Raw genomic sequence first — 25405 nt, 5'->3', positions numbered from 1 at the left:
GTCCTTGTCTTGGTTGTGTAAAACGAATGTGTTAGAAGTTCTTTGTATGTCTTCTGTACACCTTGACTGAGCAGAGTGTTGCTATTTTGAGGACTATTTTATATTCATGAAGATAAACCAGTAATTGAGACCTTGGGAAATCATCCTACAAGTCTTGACCTTTAAAGAGGGAATTGAAATGCTTTGTATCCTTTTGGATTTGGATATGAGGAGGCATACTTCAGATGGGGTGTTTTCCTTCAGAAATTCTGATACTTTGCTATCTGATGATGGGATGGTGGTTATGCTAGTGAGGAGGAATGGATGAGCATTCTTTTTATTTTCATGTCAACAGTACAACATGGCTCACTGTTTGCTCTTTAATTCCTAGGTCCTGCTCCAGAAGCAATAACTGATAAAATTTTCCAAATTAGCAAGACAATTGAAGAGTATGCAATTTGCCCTGACCTGAAAGTAGATCTTGGAGTTTTGGGAAAGCAGCAGTTTGACCTGGAAAACAAATTCAAACCCTTCACAGGCATGTTTACTCCCCCCCCCCCACCCATATTCAATGTGAAGAATTTGCCTCTCAAGGTGACAGTGAAAGTCTTCAGCTTTAGAAAGGATTTCGTCTGCTAAGCTTTGCAGCTATTAATTAGCATTTCTGCCACTGGGGCTGGAAGTCTAGAGACCTGGACTCTCTAGACCCTACTGGTGATCACAATGGCCTTGGGTAAGCCATTTCCAACTCACCGGGCCTCTATTCCTACAACTGTGAAAAAATGACCTTGACAAGAAAACCTCTAAGATTATATTCATTACTAACATTTACCGAGCTCCTATTCAGTGCCAAGGTTTTACGTGCATTGCCCTGTTTTATTCTTATTTTAGTCCAGTGTGGATAGCACTATGGTTTTAAAGATAAAGAAGCAAAGCCTCAGAGAGGTTAAATAAAAAGTGAAAGGTTACACAGACAACTGTTGTTGTGTACCTTTGAGTTGGAACCAACCCATAGCAGACCTTCTAGTGAGTTTTCAGAGGGAGTTAAACACACAGGAAGGGACTGCCCATCCTTCTCTCAGGGAACAGCTGGGGAATTCAGGATTGCAGCACAGCTTCAGATCTCTAAACCACCAGAGCTCCCTACACAGACACAGTAAGTGACAAAAATAAGGATTCAACCTCAGATGTGCACAATTCTGAAACTAAGGCTTTGATACACACCTAACTGTCATCGAGTCCCTCCACAGAATTTCTGAGGCTTGCAGGCTAACAAAGAGACAGCACATTTTTTCCTTGAAGTGATTGGTGAATTTGAACCACAAGAGATGCATGGCCTTTGGGTTAGCATTGCAACATGTTACAGGGTATATACCACAAGGACTCATGTGACATTGTGTATATACAGTTATATTTGGGGAAAAATTATAAAGTGAAAGAATTATAGACAGAAAAAAGGGAGGAAGAGGGTGAGAGAGAGAAAAAAAGAGAGAGAGTAAGAGGACAGGAATGCCTCCCCTGGTGATGCAGAGCATTACATATTGTGCTTTGAGCCAAACAATCATTGGTTTGGATCCTTCAGCTGCTCCTTTGGAGAAAGATTGGGTGTCTCCTTCCATAAAGATTTCATTCAACTCATTCTTGTCATGTCAGAACTGACTCATAGTGGACCATGGGTTTTCAGAGGCCCTATAAATTACATGGGAGGAGATAGCCCATCTTTCTCCCTTAGAGCAGCTGGTGGATTGGAACCACTAGAGAAGAGCAATCTTTGGTTTAGCTGCACAGACAATTCCCTACCGACTATGCTACCAGAGTGCTTTAGAGATTCACCACCTCAAAAATGTGTTGGACGATCACTATGAGTTGGAATTACTTCCACAGCAGTGGATGTGTTTTGTTACACATATATTCGGTAAAACAAATGACTCAAGTATTTTATTTATTTTTTTTTTTACAGGGGAACTTAAAAGCCCCACCTATGTGTGGTTATTAACATTTTGTGTTGAATGACAAAGTGCTATAATAATTGAAAGAAAAAAATGTTTTATTCCTATGAGTGAAATGAGAATGAGCTGTTCAGTAATATGATTTACATTTTTACTTCGCCCTAACATGTATTCTTTTCTCTAGACTGCAATTTTACGGAATGCGTTTCCCCCCTCTTGAACGTATTATCAAGAGCTGACAATCACATTTGACAAAGATGCATACTGACATTTTAGTACATCTCAAAGACATTCTTGGGATTCAAAACACCAGAGAGTTTCCTAAACATTTCATGTTTTGCAAATATTCTGAGTCTCGAAAAATCCAACAGCAGTATTTTTTTAATCTTTGTTTTAAATTTTTAGCAGTGTATATGAAAAATGATTCATTAAATTTTTTCCTCCTGCTTTTTACCATTAAATGTTGATGGCAGTGAACCTGGAAAAAAGGAAAAAGAGCAGTAGATGTTACTTTTTCTATTATGGAAGACACAAACCACACTTCTTGCAGAGACGCAGTATGGCAGCAAAGAGTTTGCAGACAATCCTTAGTCAGAAAGCATTTCTTGACTAGCTGTGTGGCCAGCTGACTTAAACCTCTTGAAATCTGCTTCCTTATCTATAAAGCAGGACCAATAACTTACATCTCCCAGGACAATTATCAGGATTGAATAAGTTATCATGCAATCACCTGCTATATTGAAGCTACACAATAACTACCCTTTGAAAATAACCAGTGCCCAATTACAGTATATTATTAATTTTCAAGTGTAACATTTCTAAATGTTTGATTATTTCATCTTTTGATGTTGCTGGTTTTCACAGTGGAAATTGTGGATTCAGTGGAAGCCTATGCCACAATGCTGAGAAACATCTTTGATTTCAATGCACTGAAAGAACTGCTTTCTGGGCCAAACCGACTCAAGATCCGCATCGACGCCATGCATGGAGGTATGAGGCTGTTTCTCTTTCATTCCTTTCTCTGAAAGACATAAAGCTGCTTTCTAGGATGAGTACCATGATGCTTTAACAAGCCTTTTCTCAAATCTTTCCTTGTTTGATTGCTTTTAAAGAGCGACTTTTGCAACTAATTCAGCACATCAATCACACAGATAAACATCTAAGCACAGATACTCAGATGCTACAAAAATATTAGAGACATTCCTCACGGTTAACTAGTCTGGAAGTCAGTGTTTCCACAGTAAGCCTCAGGAACTAGGCGTGGGGTAGCATACACTTTTGTGAACTTTCCCTCCCCCTCAGAAGATACCTTCCATTCTTTCTTTAACACTCTCTTCTCAGACCACTGCTAGAATGTGATAAATGTGCCCACAAACCTGACTCCCCAGCCCCTGTCCTCACACACTTCTTTTCTTAGAAGAGGAGGAGGACAAGGAGGATCTGATTGAGGAACAACAGCATGTGTGTCTCCCCCTTTTCTTCCTCCCTTGATGCTTTGGCCTGATAAATATGAGTGGCAGTGCTCATTTGATATTTCCTGGGCCCTTAGATTGGTTACTTCCCCCCCCTTCCCTCTCCTCTTTTTTCTTTTTTCTCTCCCTTAAACCTGTAATTTGAGTGGATGTTTATAAAGCAGTTGGTGTTTCATTCAATAGTCCACATACATTTTATATTATTAATGACAATAACTGCAATTCCATCCCACTTTGTCTCTATAATTCTTATTCATGTCTTCTGAGCTTTATATTCCAAAGAGTAAGTGTCTCCCTGTGGTGGGGTTCACCTATCAGGTCTGTCTATTGTTTGGCTGCAAGTTGATCTACAGGGTGGGTCTTGTTTCAGGCTTGAAACATAGACCCGAGGGTTCCACCGGTCTGGTCTCTCTCTGACCAGCAAGCTTCGCCTTTTTTTATGTTTTGGGTTTTGTTTTACATTTTCCCCAACTCTATTCATGATCTTCTACTATAATCCCTTTCAGAGTGGTCTGATTGTTTGGTTTTTAATTCTAAAAAGAATTTTAGAATCTTTGTGTGCTAAAGCTTCTCTCTGGTGTAAAATTAAACTCCCTGCCTGCTTGAGGACTACTTCGTGCCTCTGCTTGAAGAATGTCTTTTGTTACACTGTAAAACCATTCTTATTGTTCTAGTAGATTGACATCTTTTGTCACTGGGATGTCTTCTCTTGGGTACTTGCTTGACTTCTGGAGTCAAAAAGAAAGGATTTGCTTTAATTAATAAAAAAACCCATATCTAGTCACTTCTGGCCATTCAGCAGATGTGTAATCTGTACCTACCAAACATATGCCTGAGGGTAAGCACAAATTTATCAGTTTCCTTCACAAGGATTACAATTCTGAGGAGGGATGGCGGCTAAGAGCTAACTACTATGAGGTCAACAAAATGAGAGTTATTGAGAGATTGAGCATTCTATCTGGAAGAGTGGATGAAGGCCTGGTTTGACTAGGTACATCATGAAAATTTGTGAAAGAGACGGCAGTAAACTCACTTTGTATGAAAGAATGATCTAGCGTGGTGGAAAATCAGATGAGGGTCATTCCCACCTGAGCTAATGACTGTTGGTGTTAGGGGCTGTTGAGTCAACTCTGATTCAGCCTGACCCTGTGTGCAACAGAATGAAATCCTGCCCTGTCCTGGGCCGTCCTTTGCTGTGCTAAAGCCCATTATAGTCTCTGCATCAGGCCAGAGGGTTTTTCTCTCTTTCATTGACTCTCTTCCAAGCATGATATCCTTTACCAGGAATTGACTCTTCTTGACAACATGTCCAAAGTATGTGAGGCAAAATCTCACCATACTTGCATCTCAAAGGAGCATTCTGTCTGCACTGTTTTTCCAGGACAGATTTGTTTGAGGTTTTGGGGTTTTTTTCCCCAGTCCATGGTATATTCAGCATTCTTTACCACCACCACAATCCAAAGGCGTCAATTCTTCGATCTTCCTTATTCATTTTCCAACTTTCCTACAGGCTTAAAAATAGCTTTCACATTAGTAGAGTGAGGAGAAGTTTGTGCAAACTGGAGAACAGAGCTTGTGCGGGTCCCTTGGGAAGGAGGAACTAGTTTTAATGTAGACTTCTTTTCTCCTGCTTGACAGTTGTTCTTCTAATGCCTCAGTTTCTATATCCCTCATGGCCCTGGCTGCCTTGGCCTCATTCTGTGGTGTGTCAACACCCTGCTTAACATATGGCTCCCAACAGGAGACACATATTTTACGCTGCTTTGATCCTGTGGTGTATATTGGGGTCAGTACCTTCATGGATGCAAATACATTCTCAGCATTTTAGAGCTGAATGTTAGCAGTTATACAAAGTGTTACCATAAAAATATGTAATTGGTTTTCCCCTTCACTAAATTTCTATGGTTTTTTTTTAGCTAGTTTTTGCTTGTTTGCTTTTAACAAATTCTTCCAATTAGACAGCATGGTATAGTAGAAAGATAAGAGGTCTAAATACCATCTCCCAACCCCTACAAGCTATAAAATTTGATTAAATGCCTTTACCTCACAATCTCAATTTTCTTATAAAAAACTGTAACTGGAAGATGATAATCATCATGTAAACATTTATAACATATGTTCCAGGTACTTTTCTCAGTACTTCAGATTTATTCATTTAGCCCTGTGTGAAGTAGCAACTCTCATGATCTTCATTTTACAGGTGGGGACATTGGGGCAAAGAGAGATTATTTAATTTACCCACAGCCAATAGTTGGCCTGTTTGGGATTTGAACTTAGCACTCTGGCTCCAGAGCACTAAACTCAAGTGCTGATTGGGCTATTTGAGGGACTGAGTAGATAAAATGCTTGAAAAGCAGCTGACATGACACTGGAGCAGAGACTCTGTGTTAACTCCCTTCCTTTGCCTCACTATTCCTCCCATACACTGACCACAGGCATTTGTAAACTTCTTTTCATGTGCACTGTTCTTGCTTATCTTTCTGTCATGAAACTGCTAGAGAATTTGAACCCACAGAGAAGAGCTGCTTTGTGTTAGCAGCACAACTCTCTTCACACTATACTACTAGGGCTCCCAACCAGATGCTTCCACAAGAAGCTTTTGTGGCTTATTGATAAGGAGTTGTGCTGTCAACTCAAAGGCAGATAGTTTGAATCCACCAGCTGCTCTGTGGGAGAAAGATGAGTAATCACCCCCCAAGTGATTTTCAGCTTTAAAAACCCACTGAAGAGTCAGCTGTAGAGTAGTTTTGACTCCATGGCAATGAGGGTTTTTTGTTTTCTATCTAATTAGACTCATCTCTTCACTGGACCCTGATTATCGGCTACATATTTTCATTTTGTTCATACCATTCTATTGCCTGAATGATTCTGAGCCCTCTTATGCTTTAAAAATATTTATCTTATGATTCCTTGTACTTTTATTTCATGCCTTACGTAGTTGTGGGACCGTATGTAAAGAAGATCCTGTGTGAGGAACTCGGCGCCCCCGCAAACTCGGCTGTCAACTGTGTTCCCCTGGAGGACTTTGGTGGCCACCACCCTGACCCCAACCTCACCTATGCAGCAGACCTGGTGGAGACCATGAAGTCAGGAGAGCATGATTTTGGGGCTGCCTTTGATGGCGATGGGGTGGGTATAAGAGGATTTAAGTAAACTTTGATGCAGGCCAGGCCTGATCTGATAGGTAGAAGTAAAGGGCAGAGCTGAGGGGTGTGGTTGAAGTTGGCTGTGGTGGTGGGGTGGTATGTGCTTCTGCCTGGTCCTAGGAACCTGCTGAGTAGCCTTGAGGGTCTCATTGCACCAGGAGTCAGGGCTAAATTAGCAGAGGACACAAATAATATACTTGAAGTGTAGCCCACTTGCTAAATTTCAGACATTCAGGTTTACTAAGAGTGGTATGGTCATAATGACTGGTGTTTCATGACTGGGTTGGGTTCTGGGCACTGTCAAAAAGAAAGTTTCTGCTCTCATCCAGCCATAGGCTACTTACTCAACTCTATGGAAAGGGTTTGGCTTTCATTTATACCCACTTCTTCATTCACATTAGCTAGATGATTAAACTATAATTTAATAGCCTACCTCAAGATTCTAGTAAAAAAGTTAACCTTTTTCCCTCTCTCTGTAATGATTAATTAAAATAAAATGGTCTTCTTTAAATTGGTAAATATTTAATAGATAAGAAAAAGATAGTATCTTTTTCAGGTTTGTATTTTTGGTGTCTGGAAGGTCGTAAACACTGTACATACACACTTGGTTGAAAATGGACTTTTTGTAGTTGCTGTTTTTCTCTAAGATCAGTTGCAATCTTGTTCCTGAAAAATAATTTTTCTAGTCTCCAAATTTTGGGAAATTAAAGGAATTCATAGCACATACCATTATACAGTCTTTTGTTGTAGTGCATCACGGGAATTTCCCCACCATGCTCTCAGTTGGTTAAATGTATCCTTGCACCAGGCACCAAGGATACAGTAAGGTGGCAGCATGTCGTGTTAGAACTTGCAGCTAATGGAAAGGTCGGGATTTAGAAGCCCTTCTTGAAGAGGTCTGCCTTTGCTCCTTGGAGGATGTCTGGTGGACCTACCAACCTCTGTAAATGGCCAACCTTTTCTCTCTCAGTGTATTCTCTCCTCTCCTTTAAGGGAGAAGTGACTGGCTTCAGTGTTAGTAAAAGATCTACCAGGTTAAAAAGTTAGCTAGCCTTTGGAGAGAGAAATAGAATATTAAGCTCAAATATTTGTACCTGCAATTTTAACTGAAAAGTTGTAACTCCCAAGGGCCCAATGGTACTGTATTAATCTATTAAGAACAAAATTGATTGTTTAAAACTCAGCATGAGTTAAACTATGTATTTGTAAAATGTTGTAAAAACTTCATGTAAGTGAGCTTGCTATTTTCAGCAGTTTGACTGGCCTTCCTTTTAATGTCCTTTCTTCCAAAGGATCGGAACATGATTCTGGGCAAACATGGATTCTTTGTGAACCCCTCAGACTCTGTAGCTGTCATTGCTGCCAACATCTTCAGCATTCCATATTTCCAGCAGACCGGGGTACGCGGCTTTGCTCGCAGCATGCCCACCAGCGGTGCCCTGGACCGGTATGTCTCCCTTGCCCTTGGTCTGCCTTGTCAATGATTGTACTGGCCTTCACCATGCTATTTCCTGTGCCAGGACGATTTATCCTTCCCCTTTCAGTTTAGGCATATGGCACATAGAATGTGCTGGATAAATCTTTATGGTAGGAGGGAATTGATGTAGTTGTTTTGGGTTTGCTGTCCCCGCTCTGTGCTCTGACCATCATGCTCTTCCACCTCCTCATAGGTCAGTTATGAGTCAGTTAGGTCTTTCACTGTTCTATAAATTGCTTGTCTGTCAGATACTCCTCTAAATCTGAACATTCAGATTAAGACAGACTAGGAAGAAGGATTGGCCATCCACTTCTGAAATAGCAGGCCTCTGAAAACCCTATGTACAACAACTCTGGAGACTAAGGTGCGTCTGATACAGGCCATGGTCTTTGCTATCACTTGTTATGCATCAGAGAGTTGGACAATGACTAGGGAGGATAGAAGGAGAATTGATGCCTTTGAGCTGTGGTGCTGGAGAAGAGTATTGAGGGTACCATGGACTGTCAAGAAAACAAACAGATTCATCCTAGAGAGAGTTAAATTGGGCAGCTCCTTGGAGGCAAGGATTCTGGGGCTTTGTCTGACATACTTTGGACATGTTGTAAGGAGGGTCCGGTCCTTGGAGAGGGACATCATGCTTGGTAGGGTGGAGGGACAGCGTAGGAGGGAAGACCCTCTATGAGGTGGATTGATTCAGTGACTGGGGTAATCAGGATGGGTGTGTCAGATGCAGTGCTATTTGCACAGGATAGAGCAGGGTTTAGGACTGTTGTACACAGGGTCGCGGTGAGTTGCAGGTGACTTGATGGCACATAACAACAACAACAGGTCTTGATTGTACTGAGTAGTAGTAATTTCCCTTAGCAATGAACACAGCATTTGTGTGAAAGTCTTAAGTAATTTCAGACTTTCAATATAACTTTTACAGAAAAGAACCTGTCTATATTCACCAGATGCTCATGTACACACAAACATGTTGTTGTTGTTGTTTAAGTGTCGTTGAGTCGTATACAACTCACAGCAACCCTATAAACTTAAGTCTTGAACACACAAACATAGCAAATGTTTATTTGCCCCAAATTTAAATCAGCAGAAAAGTCAAGTGGTAAAATACTATAACATGCATATACAAAACTTTCTTTCCCCTCTCAAACTCTGCCTTGCTCTCCAAAGCCTCTGCTTCTATAAGAACCAGATACAATAAGTGGTTAATATTTCAGATTTGTTTATGTTTATAATACAGAGACTCTAAAGTAGCTTATGGGACTATATGAAAGATGATAAGGTTTTTCTCACATACTCTGGGCCTGTTGGTAGGAGAGGTTATTCCTTGGAAAGGGACATCATTCTTGGGAAAGTACAGGGGCAGGCAGTGAAAGAGAGGAAGACAGGTGGGTTGACATGATGACTATACCAATGGGCTTGAATGTGTCAGACATTGTGAGGGTTCCATGGGGTAGAACAGGTTTATATCTGTTGTTCATAGGGTCATTATGAGTTTTATTAACAACAACAACAACCACCTGGGACCAAATCTGAAACAACTGAAAATGTAAACATTTGGGAAAAGAGTGCATGGACATACCATATACCCACCAAATGTTTCCAGAATGAATGGAGTGAAATAGATATGAGATAGGAAAAAAGAGGAAGAAAGGAAGGATGGACCAAGAAGGAAGGAAAGAAGAAAGGAGAAAGAAAACAAGGGAAATTAAAGCGAGGTAGGAGGAGGGTTAAAATCTTTAAATCTAGACTCTTCTAATACTCTAGAGCCAAAGTCAACTCTACAGCCATTGAGACAGTTTTATGCCATGGAGACCCTCCATTGAGTTTCTGAGGCGATAAATCTTAATGGGAGGACGTTGTCTCATCTCTCTGCCTTGGATCAGCTCATGAATTTGAACTACTCATCTCCCGTTTAGCAACCCAACACTTAACTTTTGCTGCAACCAGGGATCCTTTTTATTAAAAAATGCTTATATTTATTGAACATTACCTCGTGCCAGATACTAAGTACTTTCTGTGTTTTAAGTAACTTAATTCTCAAACCAACCTCAAAAAAGAAATGCTATTAATAATCTAATTTTACTTGTGGAAAAACAGGACAGCAGAAAACTATCATTTCCCAAGTCACACAGCTTGTAAATGGTTGCATCAAGATTTGGGCTCTTACAGAGTTAGTGCTGCTTTTGTTTCAGCTGACAATAAAATAGTTACTAGTATTCATATCTACTTGCTGAGTCAGAACTGATTCCTGACTGGACCTCCAGCAGTTTTTTGGAGGCTGTAAATTGCACAGGAAGGGACTGTCCATTTTCCTCTCGAAGAGCTGCGGGTAGCTTTGAACCACCAGGCAGATGCTACCTGTGGGTTAAGACTATAACTCCATCTGTATTAGGCCAGCAGAACTCATTATTCATACTTGTTGTATTCTATTGAGTCAGAACTGAATCATAGCTGGCCTTCCAGCAGGCTTACAGAGGCAGTAAGTTGCATGGGAGGAAATAGCCCATCTTTGTGCCTTTGGGATTACAGCACAGTTTCTTTACCATTAGGCCACCAGACCTCCCTATTACTGTCTACTAAATATTTCTAAAGTGGCGTATAGTTTACAAAATGCTTTTACCTTTACTGTTGAGCTGATCCTCATGTTATGGCTGTGTGTGGTTTAGTTAATCCTCACAGCAATCCTTATTTCACTGAAGAGGCACACACACAATTCAAAGCAGTGAGCAGCCTTGTTCACCACCCCACAGCCAAATCAGAACCCGGGCTTCAGCTCCACACCTGCAGTCACGAGCTAGCTGGTGGTCATTATGCTGCAAACAGACCTATCGGATTTCTGTAACAAATTCTGTCAGCCCAGAACAATGTCATTTCAATATTTAGAAAAATTTATAAGCAGTGTAGAGATTTTCAGGTAAAATGTCTCATTACCCCGGTTAAAGTGTAATGTCTTTGCACAGTTTTTAAAACAAAAGTGTAATGTCTTTGCACAGTTTTTAAAACATGTCTTGAATTTAGTTTTCCTGAAATGCTAGAGAATTCAAACATGACATTGCTTTGCTAGGACTAAAGCAAGCATTCTTGGGAACACATTGTGCTGGAAAAATGAATGAAACTGATGAGATAAATTTTCTTGTTTAAAGGGAAATCAATCTTAAAAGCAAAAACAAATCAACTTAAAAACTATGCTCAGAGGAGAGTTTCAGTAGTCAAACAACACGCAAACTAAACCTACCCCACTGAGTCAATTCTGTTCCAACACATGCAGCCGCTTCTATCACAGAGTTACCTGAACTTCATTGAATTGGTTGACTGGTTGGTTTTGCTGGAACGTTTTCAGAAGCAGACTGCCTCATCTCTTCTGTCATGCTGAGGGGGTGGGTGTTCAAATGAATTGCTTTTTTATGAGCACAAACCATTTGTCCTACCCACAGACCTAAATAGTATAAATAGAGAAGTAAATGATGTATTGGGAGGAAAAGAGAGCCACTAATCACAGCGGATGAAGCTAAGGCAAATGGGTGACCTCAGTGGATATCTTCTGGGCCTTTATGGTCCACTGAAAAGTACATTGACTGGGTCAGTCCTGGCTGGGTGACCTTAGGCTGACTGACCACAGAGCATGCTCAGATGTTTCCTTCTCTGTAAAATGATGATGTCCCAGACACTATATTCTATGACTCTGTGATGTTAGAAGTGCAGTCAAGCGTCACTCTTTTGTTTTTTATGAAATAATGTAGATGTGGCTTTTATACAAAACACAGAGGTTTAAACATATTTTGCTACTGTTGCTTTCTTCTCTAAAGCATTAAAACTCAATGATCTGAGTTAATTCTTTCTTCTTCCTATTCTGCCCTCTGCTCTTGAAGCCCCATATAATAGTCCCTTGTTGCATGAGTTTTCTCTTAGGATTTCCCACCAATCTGAGAATTATGTTTACCTCTGAGTGATGCAAAATGGGACCTTTGATTACAATAACGGTGGCTATTTCCATCCCTCGCATGGCCACGCTGACCATCCTGCTGTGATGTAACTTTGATTTCGTGCCTTTGAAGGGTGGCTAATGCTACAAAGATCTCTTTGTATGAGACCCCAACTGGCTGGAAGTTTTTCGGAAATTTGATGGATGCAAGCAAACTGTCCCTTTGTGGGGAGGAAAGCTTCGGCACTGGTAAGTATGCACTCTTCACTAACATTTTCCTGCCTGTAAACATTGCTTGCAGTGAAAGCTTAGACTGCTCCTGCAGCCCTGGAAATAGCAACGGTAGCTGATGTGCCCTAAATCAAGATAGCATTTTATTTATAACAGCCCTGATGAAGTGTACACATTGGAAAAGCCACAAGCACATTCAACCAAGGGAGGCTAATTTTACTTTCAGAGGATCACATCCACCAGGCAGGAAGTTTGAGGGCCTCCTCAGTGGCATGGCCATTGAGTCCATAGGGATTAAATAGAGTGATAAACATATCTCCACCCCCACCTCCTTCAGTGGTCAAGGAGACCTTTATAAATGTTTTCATTTCTGGAAAGAAATATGATAGAATGAGCCAGTTTTTCGTTTTTATTTAAGGGAGGTTTCAACACAGTGCTACATCTTTCCTTTTAATAGACCCAAGTTTTGTGTAGCAACACATTATGATTTATTAAAGCTAAATTACAGGAGAGTAGGAAGTTGGAATTAAGTTGCTAGGTGATGGAGAAACGTGAAAATAACACCCAAACCCCATCCTAGTCTGTGAAGGGGTGTATGTTTTTTTGGCAGAGTGGGACACGGTGTGTTTTCGGGATGGCCCCAGACCATTGCTGTTGTTATTCTCAGGTGCCATAGAGTTGACAATGACTCATAGCATTCCTGTGAACACCAGGCGGGAACCTGGCCGTGTCCTGTACAATCCTCGTGATCTTTGACACACTCAAGCCCATTAGACCCCACTTTACACCCTCTCTTTCCTCCTCCCTGCTGCCCCAAATTCAGACCTGAATTCCCACCTCATCCTTAACCTTCCCTACCTACTGCCAGCTCTCTCTTTTGTAATTATCCACTCAAGGGTGTGATTCTTTTCCAGTGTGTTGGTTTTCAGCTAAGTTATAAGATTCTTCATTGGTCACATCTCTCTCCTTGCCCCTAAAGGAACAAATCGTCTTGGCCTTTCAGTACTCTATTGCCACCCTTTAGCAAAATAAGAGTTCCAAATCCAAGCCTTCTCTCAGCTATGCAGTTGAACTGGAATTTATATTAGGTTCAACTAAAAAGAATGATGATTTTATGTCTTTTCTTACACGTGTGAGGTAAGGTGAGTAAAATGCACTCGTAAATTTGAGGCACAAATTTACAAAGTTTTAAGCAATTTAATATCCCATCCTTGAGGGAGTGGCAGTTGACCTTGGTAGTAGATGGACTTGATAAAATTGGAAGGCGTTAAGAAAGATTGGTGGACATAGAGGTTGGTGAGTGTCCACAAAGAAAGCTCAATAAATTCCCAATATTCTAAGTCTTTGATTACAGATTCCAAGGCTATTGCTTAGTCCTTCTCTCCCTGCTAAAACATGCATAAGATCATAGATTCTGGCTCATAGAGGGCATCTTACTCCACTGGTTGTTTTCGCTTTTGGGTGCCACCAAGTTGCCAACTGCAACTTATTGCAACCCTTGCAACAGATTGACACTTCACCCTGCCCTGTACCATCTTCATCTTCATCTTCACACCTGCTGCCATGCTGTAGCCCATTGTTGCAGTCACCGTGTCAATCTATTTTGTTGGGGGTTTTCCATCCCTTTGCTGACTGTACTTTTTTACTCTGCTAAGTCTGATGTCTTTTTGTAAGAACTAGCAGCTCCTGATAGTATACCAAAACATATGGGACCAACTTTCACCATCCCTTCCCCTCAGGAGCATTCTGGTTGCACTCAAAGACAAATGTGGCAGTTCTTGGCATATGTTGGCATTCTTTGCCAACACCACATGGTTACTGTATAAATGAACAGTGAACCAGCAAGGTGTTTTCTCCCCTCAGTAAGATCTCTTGAGAGTTATCCAGCTGAGGCTTGATACCAGATCTTTAAGGATAGAAGTCTTTGAAAACTGGCAGCATGTTTAAAGCTTAGTGTTTGCTCGCCTGTACCTGTGTCAGTGCTGGGCCGAGTGAAATAGACACGTCTGGAGCTAAGTGTGTGAAAGAATATCATGCTGTAAGAGATCTCTGGGATTAATGAAAATTGGGAAACTTGGAATAAACCTTTTTGTCTTGCATATTCACAATGATATTAGATTTTGAAAATTTCAGACCATTTTATGTTAGACATCCTATGTTAGTACAGTTTTGTGCAAACTTAGTTAACCACAGTATCTTTTTTTTGGTACTTGTGTAGTTAGTATATAGTTGCATTCAGTAGCATCCTGCCTGTGTGGGAAGCACAGAGCAAGCTGAGTCAGAGTCCCAAAGCCAAGTGGGAGGCCCTGGTGCTGACTGGTTGGAGACAGAACAACAGAAGCTACCACTTTCTCATATGAGATTACGTCAGATAATGAAAGGCAGCTCTCAGGTTTTCTTCCAATTTTCTCCAGGCTAAACTTCCTTAGTTACTTCAGTTTTTCCTCATTTTGCATAAGCTTATATATGCTTCCAAATATATCAGTACTCATCTTAGAAGACCAAACTCATAACTGAGCGCAAGTCTCCCAGAGTTGATCTGACAGGTGAAGAGTAATAGGGTGAGGTAATTATTTTTTGTGATTTGGAAACTATACTTTTATTGATATAGCTTTTGTTTATGTTAGCTTTCAGAAAATTTCATAATAATAGTTATCCCACGTAAGGTGGTAGATAATTAAACCCCTTAATGATTTTACTCATGAGTGTTTGTTAAGAAAAACGCCAATGTTATATTTGTGGCATTGATTTTTTTTTTTACACAAAGTTTTAGACTTTGGTCTACTTCTTGTTAAAGTTTCTTCGCTTATTAACTCATTCAACAAATATAGTGTTAACCGTAGTTTTACCTTCCCTTTTATATCCAAAAATATAAGAATATACAAATATATAAAAATATAAGAATAATTCACAGCTTTCTTTGGGAAAACAAAGAGATTCTGTAATATTCTGAGATAAACATTTCAAAGATTAGAGATAGATTTTTTCTGGGGAATCTTAGCTTCTCTGGATGAGTGCAACTGAACCTATGTAACAGAATTTATGATCTCTTTTTATAAAGGAATAATATCCACCTGAAAATTCCCCATTGGTCTAATTTTTTTCCAATAGTCCCTTTACTGAATGTTCCTGAGATGGACCTTACTGAGCTTACTGTGAGCTTTGGAAGATTTGAATTGTGTAGCTTGTTTGAGTACATTATACTTTTTTGTTTTTTCATCCCAGACCAGCAGAGGCAACTTCTGAGGGAAACCTCCCTCATCTTCCAGGCTGGTCATCACCCCTTGTTACCAACTCTCATGGCAATGAGTACTTCTCCTTTGTTGCACTGAAAATAGCTGAATTTTCATAATTAATGTTGCTTTAATTGAAGTCTGCTAGCTTTTCCAGATTGTAAGTTCCAGGAAGACAGGATTCACATCTGTCTTGTTCTCCGCTGTAAGCCCCGAGCCTCTCAGATTACCCACTAGATGCTCGGTAATCCCTTGTTGAACGAGTGAGCACACTATTCATTACCATGAACAGAATCCAAGTGTTGGAAAGAAAAGGACTTTCAAAGTCGTCCAGCATCTTTTCGTGCTGGATTCACCACAAGTGACCACTCAGTGCTTTTCTTTAAAACTCAGACCCGAATAGAGAACCATTCCTCACTCCTTGCAACAGCTGGAACACCTGGGAAGATTTAACTCTATTCCATAGTGTCAGGGGCCCTAAAGAGTTTTGTAACAAGGTACAAGCTTTTAGAAGAGAGATGGAGACGTTTAACTACAGAGAAGTGCAGAGGAATCAAACTTCAGAAGAACTAGCTCATCAAATAAAACAAGCCACTGATGGTTAAAAGAACAGAGGTCTATGTGATACCACTAAGTAGAGACACACATTAGTCTGTTCACATTGGAAACACAATTTTAAACACATGAGTGTAGTAACCATAAACGATCAATCCTTATCAATCATCATCATGAAAACATGGGATAAAGATGTGTTTATTAGGGATGCTCAAGATTTTATAATCGTTTAAGGATTAGCCATTAGAACCAGCCAATTTAAACCTATTATTTTTGGTTGATCTCATACTACAAAGGTGACCCCCCCCCCTTAACTGAGGCATGAAATGTACATGTTTAAATATGTAATGGTGACAGGGTGAAGTATTAGTTATGTCTCACATTGAAGCTGGTGGAAAATTGGAAGGATATTTCAAGTGTTGTTGTAATGTGCCATTCAGTTGCTTGTAAATCACACGAGAAGAATTTGCCCATTTTTCTCCAGAGGAGCCACTAGTAGATTCAAACTGCCAGAAGAGAGGTGTGGTTTTGGGTTAACAGCAACACACCCTGCAGACTATACCACCAGCGTTCACTATTTGTTTAGTAGGTCTAACCTTTTTAAGGAATTTGAGTTTTATTCTGTTTATCCTCCCTGTCCCTGCATCCTGTCTGATACTTACTTTATATTATATTCTTAAACAGAACTAGAGGGTAGGCAAGCGCTATCAAGTTTTTCTGGTCTCTGTTTTGTGTAGGCTGTTAATCCCATGAAGTAGTTTATACTTTGAGCCTTTGATTTTCTTCTTTCTCTTTTGTTTCCTATTGATAGAGACCAATAGTTGCATTGTAGATGCCGAACTTTCAAAATCTCAGATGCTACTCACTGAACTTGGATATAGAATATTATCTTTGTGAACTGTGTTGTGACAATTGACTAAATTGCTCCCCAGGACTCTAGTCCAAAGCATTTGACTCAACAAACAATTCTACAAGTTGTTTTGGTGTGTTTAGGAAGCCTCTGTAATAGTGCCCCCTATGTGGTTTGTTAAATATATGGATATATATCCAGCATACAATATATGTATAAACATGTCCACAGATATACCTATGTATGCATGTGCATTTATTACACTTGCCTCCCTACATATGCAGCCATATCTACTGATAAAATCACATACATATGTTGGTTGTTTTTACCATTGTTGAAAAATCATTTAACCTTTGCAGAAATGATCCCTTTTTCTTGTATACTTTCTTCTTATTGTCTATATTTACTTTGATAACTTCACCCATGTTTTAGATTTCCTTCCTCATCTCCAAATGTAACTAGTGTCCCCTCTCTAGAAAGTTACTCCACTTTCCTGTACTCTCATCCCTGGTAACTTTATTTTCTCTATGTCTATCTTTTCTTGACGTTTTGCAATCATGGAGCTATACAATTTTTGTCTGTGACTGACTTCTTTCACTCAGCATAATGTCCTTTGTATTCATCAATGATGTTTCATAGACTCGTTCTTTAGAGTTGCATAAAAACTCATTATTCTTTATAGTTGCATACTTTATAGTTTCATAATATTCCGCTGTATATATGTACCAAAATTTATTTATCCTTTATTAGATACTTGGATTGTTTCCATCTTTTTGCTATAGCAAATAGTGCAGCAGTATACTAGTTGTGCATATATCTGTGCCACTGAAATGATATATTCCTATGAATGGGATTGCTGAATTATATTTCAATATTTATAGATTTCTGAGGAAATAACAATCTTACTAGCACTTTATGTGAGTTCTAGTCTCCCCACAACTTTGCTCTTGTTTTCATTTTTCTCGTTTTCTTGTGTGTTTTACCACTGCCATTTTTGCAGGGGTGAGATTTGATTTGCATTTCACTAGTAAACACACCAGGGAGCACTGGTGGCCTAGTGGTAAAGAGCTGCACTGCTGTCCCAAAGGCACGTGATTCAAATTCACCAGCTGCTGCAAAGGAAAGAGATAGGCAGCTTCCTCCCATGAGACGTGCTGCCTCTAAAAACCCACTGAAGAATCAGTTGAGTCGGTTTTGACCCAGTTATACACAACAACAACAACAACAACAACAGTAAGCAGAACAGAGATCTTGAGAATAGCACCAGGTTGGGCAGGGGAGTTTGATTCCATTGTGCATTTGGTTACAATGAGTCAGAACCAACTCAGGGACTTCTAACAACCAGGACAGGGGAGTTTGATTCCATTGTGCATTTGGTTACAATGAGTCAGAACCAACTCAGGGACCTCTAACAACCAGGGCAGGGTTGGAACCGACAAGACAGCTCCAAGCAACAACAGCAACAATGATCCTGAGTGTCTTCTCTTTTACTTGTTGGCTTCCTGAATGCCCTCTTTGGTGAAGTGTGTTTCCATGCCCTTTCTCCATTTTTTTATTCAATTATCTTTTTGTTGGTGAATTGAGTTGTTGTAGTTTCATTATTGGTTAGAGATTACAGCTTTCTCAGACATAATGCTGCCAAAGATGTTTTCCATGTCTGTAGGTTCTCTGTTTTGCTTGCTTGGTAAAGTCTTCTAATGAGCATTAGTAAAAATTTTTAGGATATCTTGGTTACCTAGTTTATCTTCTGTCATTTGTGCATTTTTAGTTTTGTTTGATAGGCTGTGCAAAATATTAGATCCTCTAGTATTTGACCCCATGATAGCTTCCAGGAACTTAATAGCCTTAACATTTTTGTCTTTTATCCATTTGAATTAGGTTTTGTGCATAGGATAAGGTATGGCTTCTGAGTAATTTTTCTTTATGTGGATATCCAGTTTTGCAGCATAGTTTATTAAAGAGGCTGTTTTCATCTCATTAAATGAACTTAGACCCTTTGTTGAAAACCAGTTATCAGTTGTTCTTTTTAGGAGCCATTGCGTCCATGACAATTCATAGTGACCCCAAGAACAGGTTGGAACCTTGCCCTAGCCTGTGGCGTCCTCATGGTCTCTGCCACGTTTGAGCTCATTGTTACAGTCACTGTGTCAGTCGACTGCTTGAGGGTGGTTTTCTCTTTTGCTGACCTACCTTTACCAGCAGAGTGTCTTTTTCCAAGGACTGACACGCCCTGACAATGTGCCCAAAGTATGTGAGATGAAGTTTCATCTGAGCCTCTGCGAAGTTCCCTAGTTGCACTTGCTCCAAGACAGATTTGTATGTTCTTGGCAGCCCAGGAGATATTTGATATTCTTTAACATCACAATTCAAAGGCATTGATTTTCTTTGGTCTTCATTATTCGTGGTCCTACTTTTAAAAACTCAGAATGTATTACTTTTATTTATTATTATTATTATTATTTATTATTGTGTTGTTGTTGTTGTTGTGTGCCGTCGAGTCGCCTGTGACTCATAGCGACCCTATGTACAACAGCCCTAAACTCAGATTTGGTTTAATTTTCCTCAGCTTTAGCCTGAATTTGCATCTGAGTAGTTGGTGGTCTGTTCCACTATCAGCTCCTGGCCTAGTTTTCACAGCTGATATTGAGCTTCTCTAGCGGTTCTTTCCACATATGTAATCGATCTGATTCCTATGCGTGCCATCAGGTGAAATCCAGGTATATAACCTGCGTTTATGCCTCTTAAAAATGTATTTGCTATGAATAAGTCATTGATTGTGCAAAATTCGATCATTCTCTCTCCAGCTCCATTTCTGTCACCAAGTCCATGTTTTCCAACTACTGAATCTTCCTCTTTGTTCCCGACTTTTGCATTCCAGTCACCCATTATTATCAATGCATCTTGGTTGCATGTTCGATCAATCTCCGATTGTAAAAGTTGGTAAAAATCTTCTATCTCCTCTTCCTTGGCTCTGGTTGTTGGTGCATATATTTGAATGATAGTGGTATTCACACTGGACTTCCTTGTATGTGTATAGATATTATCCTGTCACTGACAATATTGTACTTCAAGACAGATCTAGCAATGACTTTTTTAACTATGAAAGCAACTCCATTTTTCCTCACTTTTTCATCTCCAGAGTAATATATCATATGGTCATCCGACTCAAAATGCCCCATGCCAGTCCATCTCATCTCACCGATGCCTAGTATGTCAATATTTATGCGTTCCATTTCTTCCTTAACAATATCTAATTTTCCTACATTCATGGTTCTCACATTCCATGTCCCAATCACCAGTGTCTGCTTACAACTGTTCCTCTTCCTTTGTATTTCCATACTTGAAAACTCAACGTCCTTTGCCATTTCTGTTATCTAAATGTGTTGTGTTGTACATATTATTAATTATTATTTTTGTGTATGTACCGTTAAATAGGATCTGATTGGTACAGGAGGAGATTGTCCCTCCTTCTCCAGCAGAGCATCTGGATTTGAACCCCATGCCTCTGGGATTGCAGTGCAGCTTCTTGCCACTAGGCCACCAGAGTTCCCTCAGAGAGCATTACTTTTACTTATTGGTAGCCCATTGGTCTATGTTTCCATCCTTGAACCAATACCAGGTTGTTTTGATTACATTGGGTGTGTAGTTGGTGTAGAGACCAAGAAGTATGAGGTTTCCCTCTTTGCTTTTCAATATTGCTTCAGTTATTCAGAGATTACTCTCTTTCCGTATAAAGTTGGAGATTGGTTTTTGTGTTTATTTATACCAGTTTATTCAAATACATTGTTTTTTCAAACCAAATTCTTCCAATTTCTCTGTCTAGTTGGAACAAACCCAATAGCTGATTCTCCAGTGGGTCTCCAGCTGCAGTAAATCGCACATCGCACGGGCGTTGTTTGCCCATCTTCAGAGGAGCAGCTGGTGGATTTGAACCACATTTGCACTGGCAGCATCGTACCTTATCAGTAGGCCACGGGAGTTCCCTAGTCAGTTTTAGTTTTTCCATGTAATTTCATCTTGCTGAGATTTATGTCAAGGTTGCATTTTATCTATAGACTACTTTTGGTATAAAGCACTGCTTTTCACAGCATTGTGTTTTCTCAATATTTTTAATAGTCTTTATTTTGATGAATAGATTTATTAATTTTCTCTGTTATTGTTTTTGTTGTGTGCGTCAATTCACCTGCAAATCATAGTGGCCCCATGCACAATTGCTCTGAAGCCTTCCCTATCCTGAGCCAATCTCACTGTCTCTGACGCATCTACCCCCATTTCTCCAGTCACTGTGTCAAGCCATCTCATCCAGAGTCTACCTCTCCTTCACTGTCCCTCCACTCTTCTAAGCATGATGACCTTCTTCAAGGTCCTTCCAGGCAACATGTCCAAAGTATGTGAAGTGGAGCTTCAAAATCCTTGCCTCCAAAAAGGACATTGGCTTCACCCTCTCCAGGACAACCATGTTTGTTCTCTTGGAAGTCCATGGTATGTTCAATACCTTTCACCAGCACCACAACTCAAATGCATCAAGTCTTCTTTTCTGTCATTGTCCAACTCTTTGATGCATAGCAAGTAACTGTGAAGACTGTGGCTTGAATCAGGTGCACCTTAGTCTCTAGAATGTCATTGTTCCTCTTCAGCACTCTGGAGAGGTCCCTGACAGCAGATCTTCTCAGTCGTTACTGTAAAATTCACCTTAATCATCCTAAATTTAAAATACTAAGGTGTAGCTTTTTTTTATTTTTACTTATTCTCCATATGGTATGTCTGTAGCTACACTATTAATTTATGTCGTGTCTGTATTTTCAAGTTGTTATTGTTTACAGATTGTTATCTCTGGTCGCTGTTTCAAGTTTTTCTAGTTAATTTCACTTTTGAGAATTCTTTATCTGGCTTGGTATCTAAGTATGATGTTATGGTCTTAATCTCACAATTTTGTCTGATGTTGGTTCTCTGTCTAAAGGGTTCTTTTTAATATTTCTTGTAAGGATAATTTACATCCTTGCAAATGGCATTTTATGAATGCCTTAGTTTCTAAGTTTATCTGAGAATGTAAAATTTTGCTAACATTTGGTTAAATCTTTAATTCTTTGTTGGCAGTTCTTTTCTTTCAGATTTTTATATATGCCACCTCATTTCATTCCTGCTTATGTGGTTTCTGCTGACAAACCAGAGCTTAATCTTATTGGTCTCTTTCAGGTGATATTTCTTTTTCAGAGGCTGTTTGAGGATTTTTTTTAATATTTGTCTTTGGTTTTGGAAAGTTTTATTATGATATCCCTTGTTGACTTTCCTTTGTTGTCTATCCTTATAGGATTCATGGAGCTTCATGGATAGAAACATTCTTTCATATTAGGGAAGTTTTCTAACATTAAATCTTCAAGAATTCTCTGCTTTATCTGCCTCTTCTCCAGTTCTGGTATTTCTACTATGTGTAAATGATTCCTCTTGATAACTATCCCACATAATATTTATGCTTTCTTAATTTTCTTTCATTCTTTTTATATGAATGTTCCTCAAATAAGTACAAAGGACATGTTCTCAACTTCACGGGTTCTTCCATTGACTTTATTCTACTTCTGTGTACTTTCACTGATTTCTGACATTTTATTGTTAATCTTCTGATTGTGATATTTTGTTTTTAATCTTCTGAATGTCTAGCTGTTGTTTTTTGTGTAGTCTCTAATTGCCTATTTGTTTTGTTCTTGTTTTCCTCAATTATTCTAGGCTTTTCTTTGTGTTTGCTTTGATCTCATTGAGAAATCTATATATTAACCTTTTTAAATTACTTATCATAGTTCTATTACCAGTTCTTCCTCCGCAAGATTTTCTGCTTCTTTATTTTGGTCACTTGTTTGAGTCATCTTGTCCTGTTTTTTTAAATATGATTTGTTATTGCTTGCTGTTGCTGGGGTTTAAAGGTATTAATTTGTCTATAAATTTATTGATAACATGTATGTTATGTGCTGACTTTTAAAAGAATTCTTTTGATGTATCTAGAGTTCGTTTCTTCTTTTTTCTTTACAATGATTTTATTTTTTGTTTTATTTTGCTTTCTGTTGTTTTGTGGTTCTGGTGTGCGTGGGGCTTGGTTGTGTCTGTTGGCAGAGTTTGTCACTAGTGAGTTTGGCTGGTCTCAACCGCATGAGTGTCATTGGTGGTTAAGCTTATAAGTCCTCCCTTACTGGATTGAACAAAGGTGTGAGAACAGGCTCTTTCTTTAATATTGGAAGATAAGGATTGGGTGGTCAGGGTCTTTCGTGATATAGTCCCACAAAACTTTAATGCTCCCAAGTGTTATGGTAGCATGAGATTCTTGTGGGTTGGAGCTAGCAGTTAATGCATTCTGCAGAAGTTGGTAAGGATGTCTTCATGTCCCCTGTAAGGTTGTACTACTCAAATTGACAGGGCAGCCCCATTGTTTCTGCATGAATTGGCATCTCTTAGTTGTTGTTATTGTTGTAGTTGGTAGCAGGGATTGTTTGTGTGTGGGATGTGTGACATTGTAGCCAGGTGGATATTGGATGAGAGCACTAGGATCTCATGCTGTTCATTTGACAGAGGTACAGATGCCACCTGTTAGGATGTGAGTGGTATTCCTAATGAAGTGATATGTCTGCCCACCTGGTCACTAGTGTGGGTACAGGGATAATTTTTACCAGGTCCCAGATTGAGTGCTGTTTGTGTTCACAGCAAGTTGCTGGGTGGACGCTCATGCCACTGGCCTCCAAGCAGGCTGAATGGCAGAGGTGAATGGGGAGATAGCACACTTCTGGTCCCTGGTCTGGTGACAAGAGCGGTGGTCACAGAGAGGGTGAAGAAGAGCTCACTAGCACCTCAGAATGGGGTGGTGGACAAGTCCAGACATGCATACTGTAACGTTAGCCATCTGTACTTCAGGGGGTGTGGTTGGGCTAGTGCCTTTCAGCACTGGCCTCCCTATTTTGGTGGGTGGTGGGTGTGACCAGGTTTGTGCATACTTTTACTCCATCTGCCTGTGCCTTAGGGCACATGCTAATGCAGATGACAGGTGGGTTGACTGCTTGCTCTGGGCAGGTTCCTGGGTGGGACTTGTGGTAGGTGTTATTTTGTTGATTTTTCTTAGAGTGACTCCAGTATAAATGGCTGATTCCGCCACTGACAAGCACTCATCTCTAGCTCCTTCCCCTTTAGTCTTCACCAGAGACACTGGAGCTCTCATCCATCCCTGTGTTCCTTCACTTACATTTTTTGCAAACTCCCTGTCTACATGCTTTTCTCTTAAGATGCTGATGACTCAGTCAATTTTTTGCTCTTAGAGATGTTTCCCTGAAGTTCCCTGGTTCCAAATCTGTGCACTCCATATGCTTTCCCTCCAGGGGTGCCCTGTTGGTGACTGCAACCTCCCCACCTTGTAGTTTCTCTCTGGAGAATTGTATGCATGGAGCCTGATACCATCTGTATCGCTTTGTTGTTGCCCTACTGGTTCCTGACTCCTGGTGGTTTGATGCCATCCCCAAATGGTTACTGTATTCCGTGCTGGCAGGCAGGGAATGGTCAGTCCACAAATCCTCCTTCCCACCGACCTTGTTCTGTCTCTCATTCCAGTAAATGTTCAATGTGTTTCTTACAGCTTCCTTTTGAAGTTCTGGAATCCAACATCTTTTTTGTTTTTTTCCCTTTTCATTCAGTTCCTTGAATCTTTGTCATCAAGAGGTGATAACAGCATGTGTATCTAAGGTACCATATTGAATAGAGCCTCCAGTTTGGCTTTTGATTAGTGTTAATATACTAATGAGGGTGTTGTTGTTGTTATTGTTGTTATGTGAGGGTGAGACCTTGAAATTCAGCCCTCATGCTTTGTCAGTAAGTTTTTATTTTAATTTATTGAAAGTGCTCATATCTGCACGTGTTTTCATTGATCTTCTTCAGAAGGGCTTCTTAAATTTCTGCCATGTTTCAGATACTAGGCTCTGGAGACAGTGATGTGCAATGCAGGCAGGCGCCGTATGGAGGGCTTTATGGAATTTATATCTGGGGAAGGAAATCCGAGTCTGGCCAGATAACTTCAACTTTGCAAAGTTATAGAAGGTAAAATGCAGGGGAAATTTTACTCAGGGCACCTAGCCTAACTTTGCACATACAAGGATTTGGTGTTCTGTGTAGTTAGTTCTATGCCCATTCTAATTAAGAAGCTCTGGTGGCCTAGTGGGTAAGATGTTGCACTGCCAACCGAAAGACAAGCAGTTTGAACCCACCAACTGCTCTGAGGGAGAAAGATGCGCAGTCTCCTCCTGAGCAATTTACGGCCTCTGAAAACCCAGTGGAGGGTCATCTGTGAGTTTGTTCTGACTCCACAGTAATGACTTGACTTTAGTAACTATGCCTATTCTAATTTGTGTACTCTGAGTCCTTTTCCTTTTATAGCTAAAATACTATGGAAGGTTAGTTGATCTAATATCTGGAAATTTACCAACCTAATGCCCCTAGTAGAACTAGGCTTGTGCTCTTATTATAAATGTTGTTGTTGTTATGTGCTGTCGAGTCATTTGCGACTCATAGCGACCCTATGTACAACAGCCCTAAACCCTGCTCTATCCTGTGCCAAT

The 25405-nt window shown here is 40.0% G+C and overlaps 1 protein-coding gene across 2 annotated transcripts in view; it reads left to right on the top strand.

Annotated features, from left to right (window-relative positions):
- PGM1 (phosphoglucomutase 1) overlaps window positions 1-25405 on the top strand; it is a 108702-nt gene that overhangs the window by 58752 nt on the left and 24545 nt on the right. For both annotated transcript variants that reach the window (XM_006879769.1, XM_006879768.1), the window contains exons 3-7: window positions 371-517; window positions 2793-2918; window positions 6339-6529; window positions 7839-7993; window positions 12085-12200. In XM_006879769.1, coding sequence (XP_006879831.1) covers window positions 371-517; window positions 2793-2918; window positions 6339-6529; window positions 7839-7993; window positions 12085-12200 — 735 coding nt within the window. The remainder of the gene's footprint in view (window positions 1-370; window positions 518-2792; window positions 2919-6338; window positions 6530-7838; window positions 7994-12084; window positions 12201-25405) is intronic.

The sequence above is a fragment of the Elephantulus edwardii genome, unplaced genomic scaffold (genome assembly GCF_000299155.1).
Source record: "Elephantulus edwardii isolate Elephantulus edwardi_28Jun2011 unplaced genomic scaffold, EleEdw1.0 scaffold00005, whole genome shotgun sequence".
NCBI lineage: Eukaryota > Metazoa > Chordata > Mammalia > Macroscelidea > Macroscelididae > Elephantulus > Elephantulus edwardii.
The sequence above is the reverse complement of the archived record's forward strand: the minus strand, read 5'-3'. Positions and strand labels throughout refer to the sequence as shown.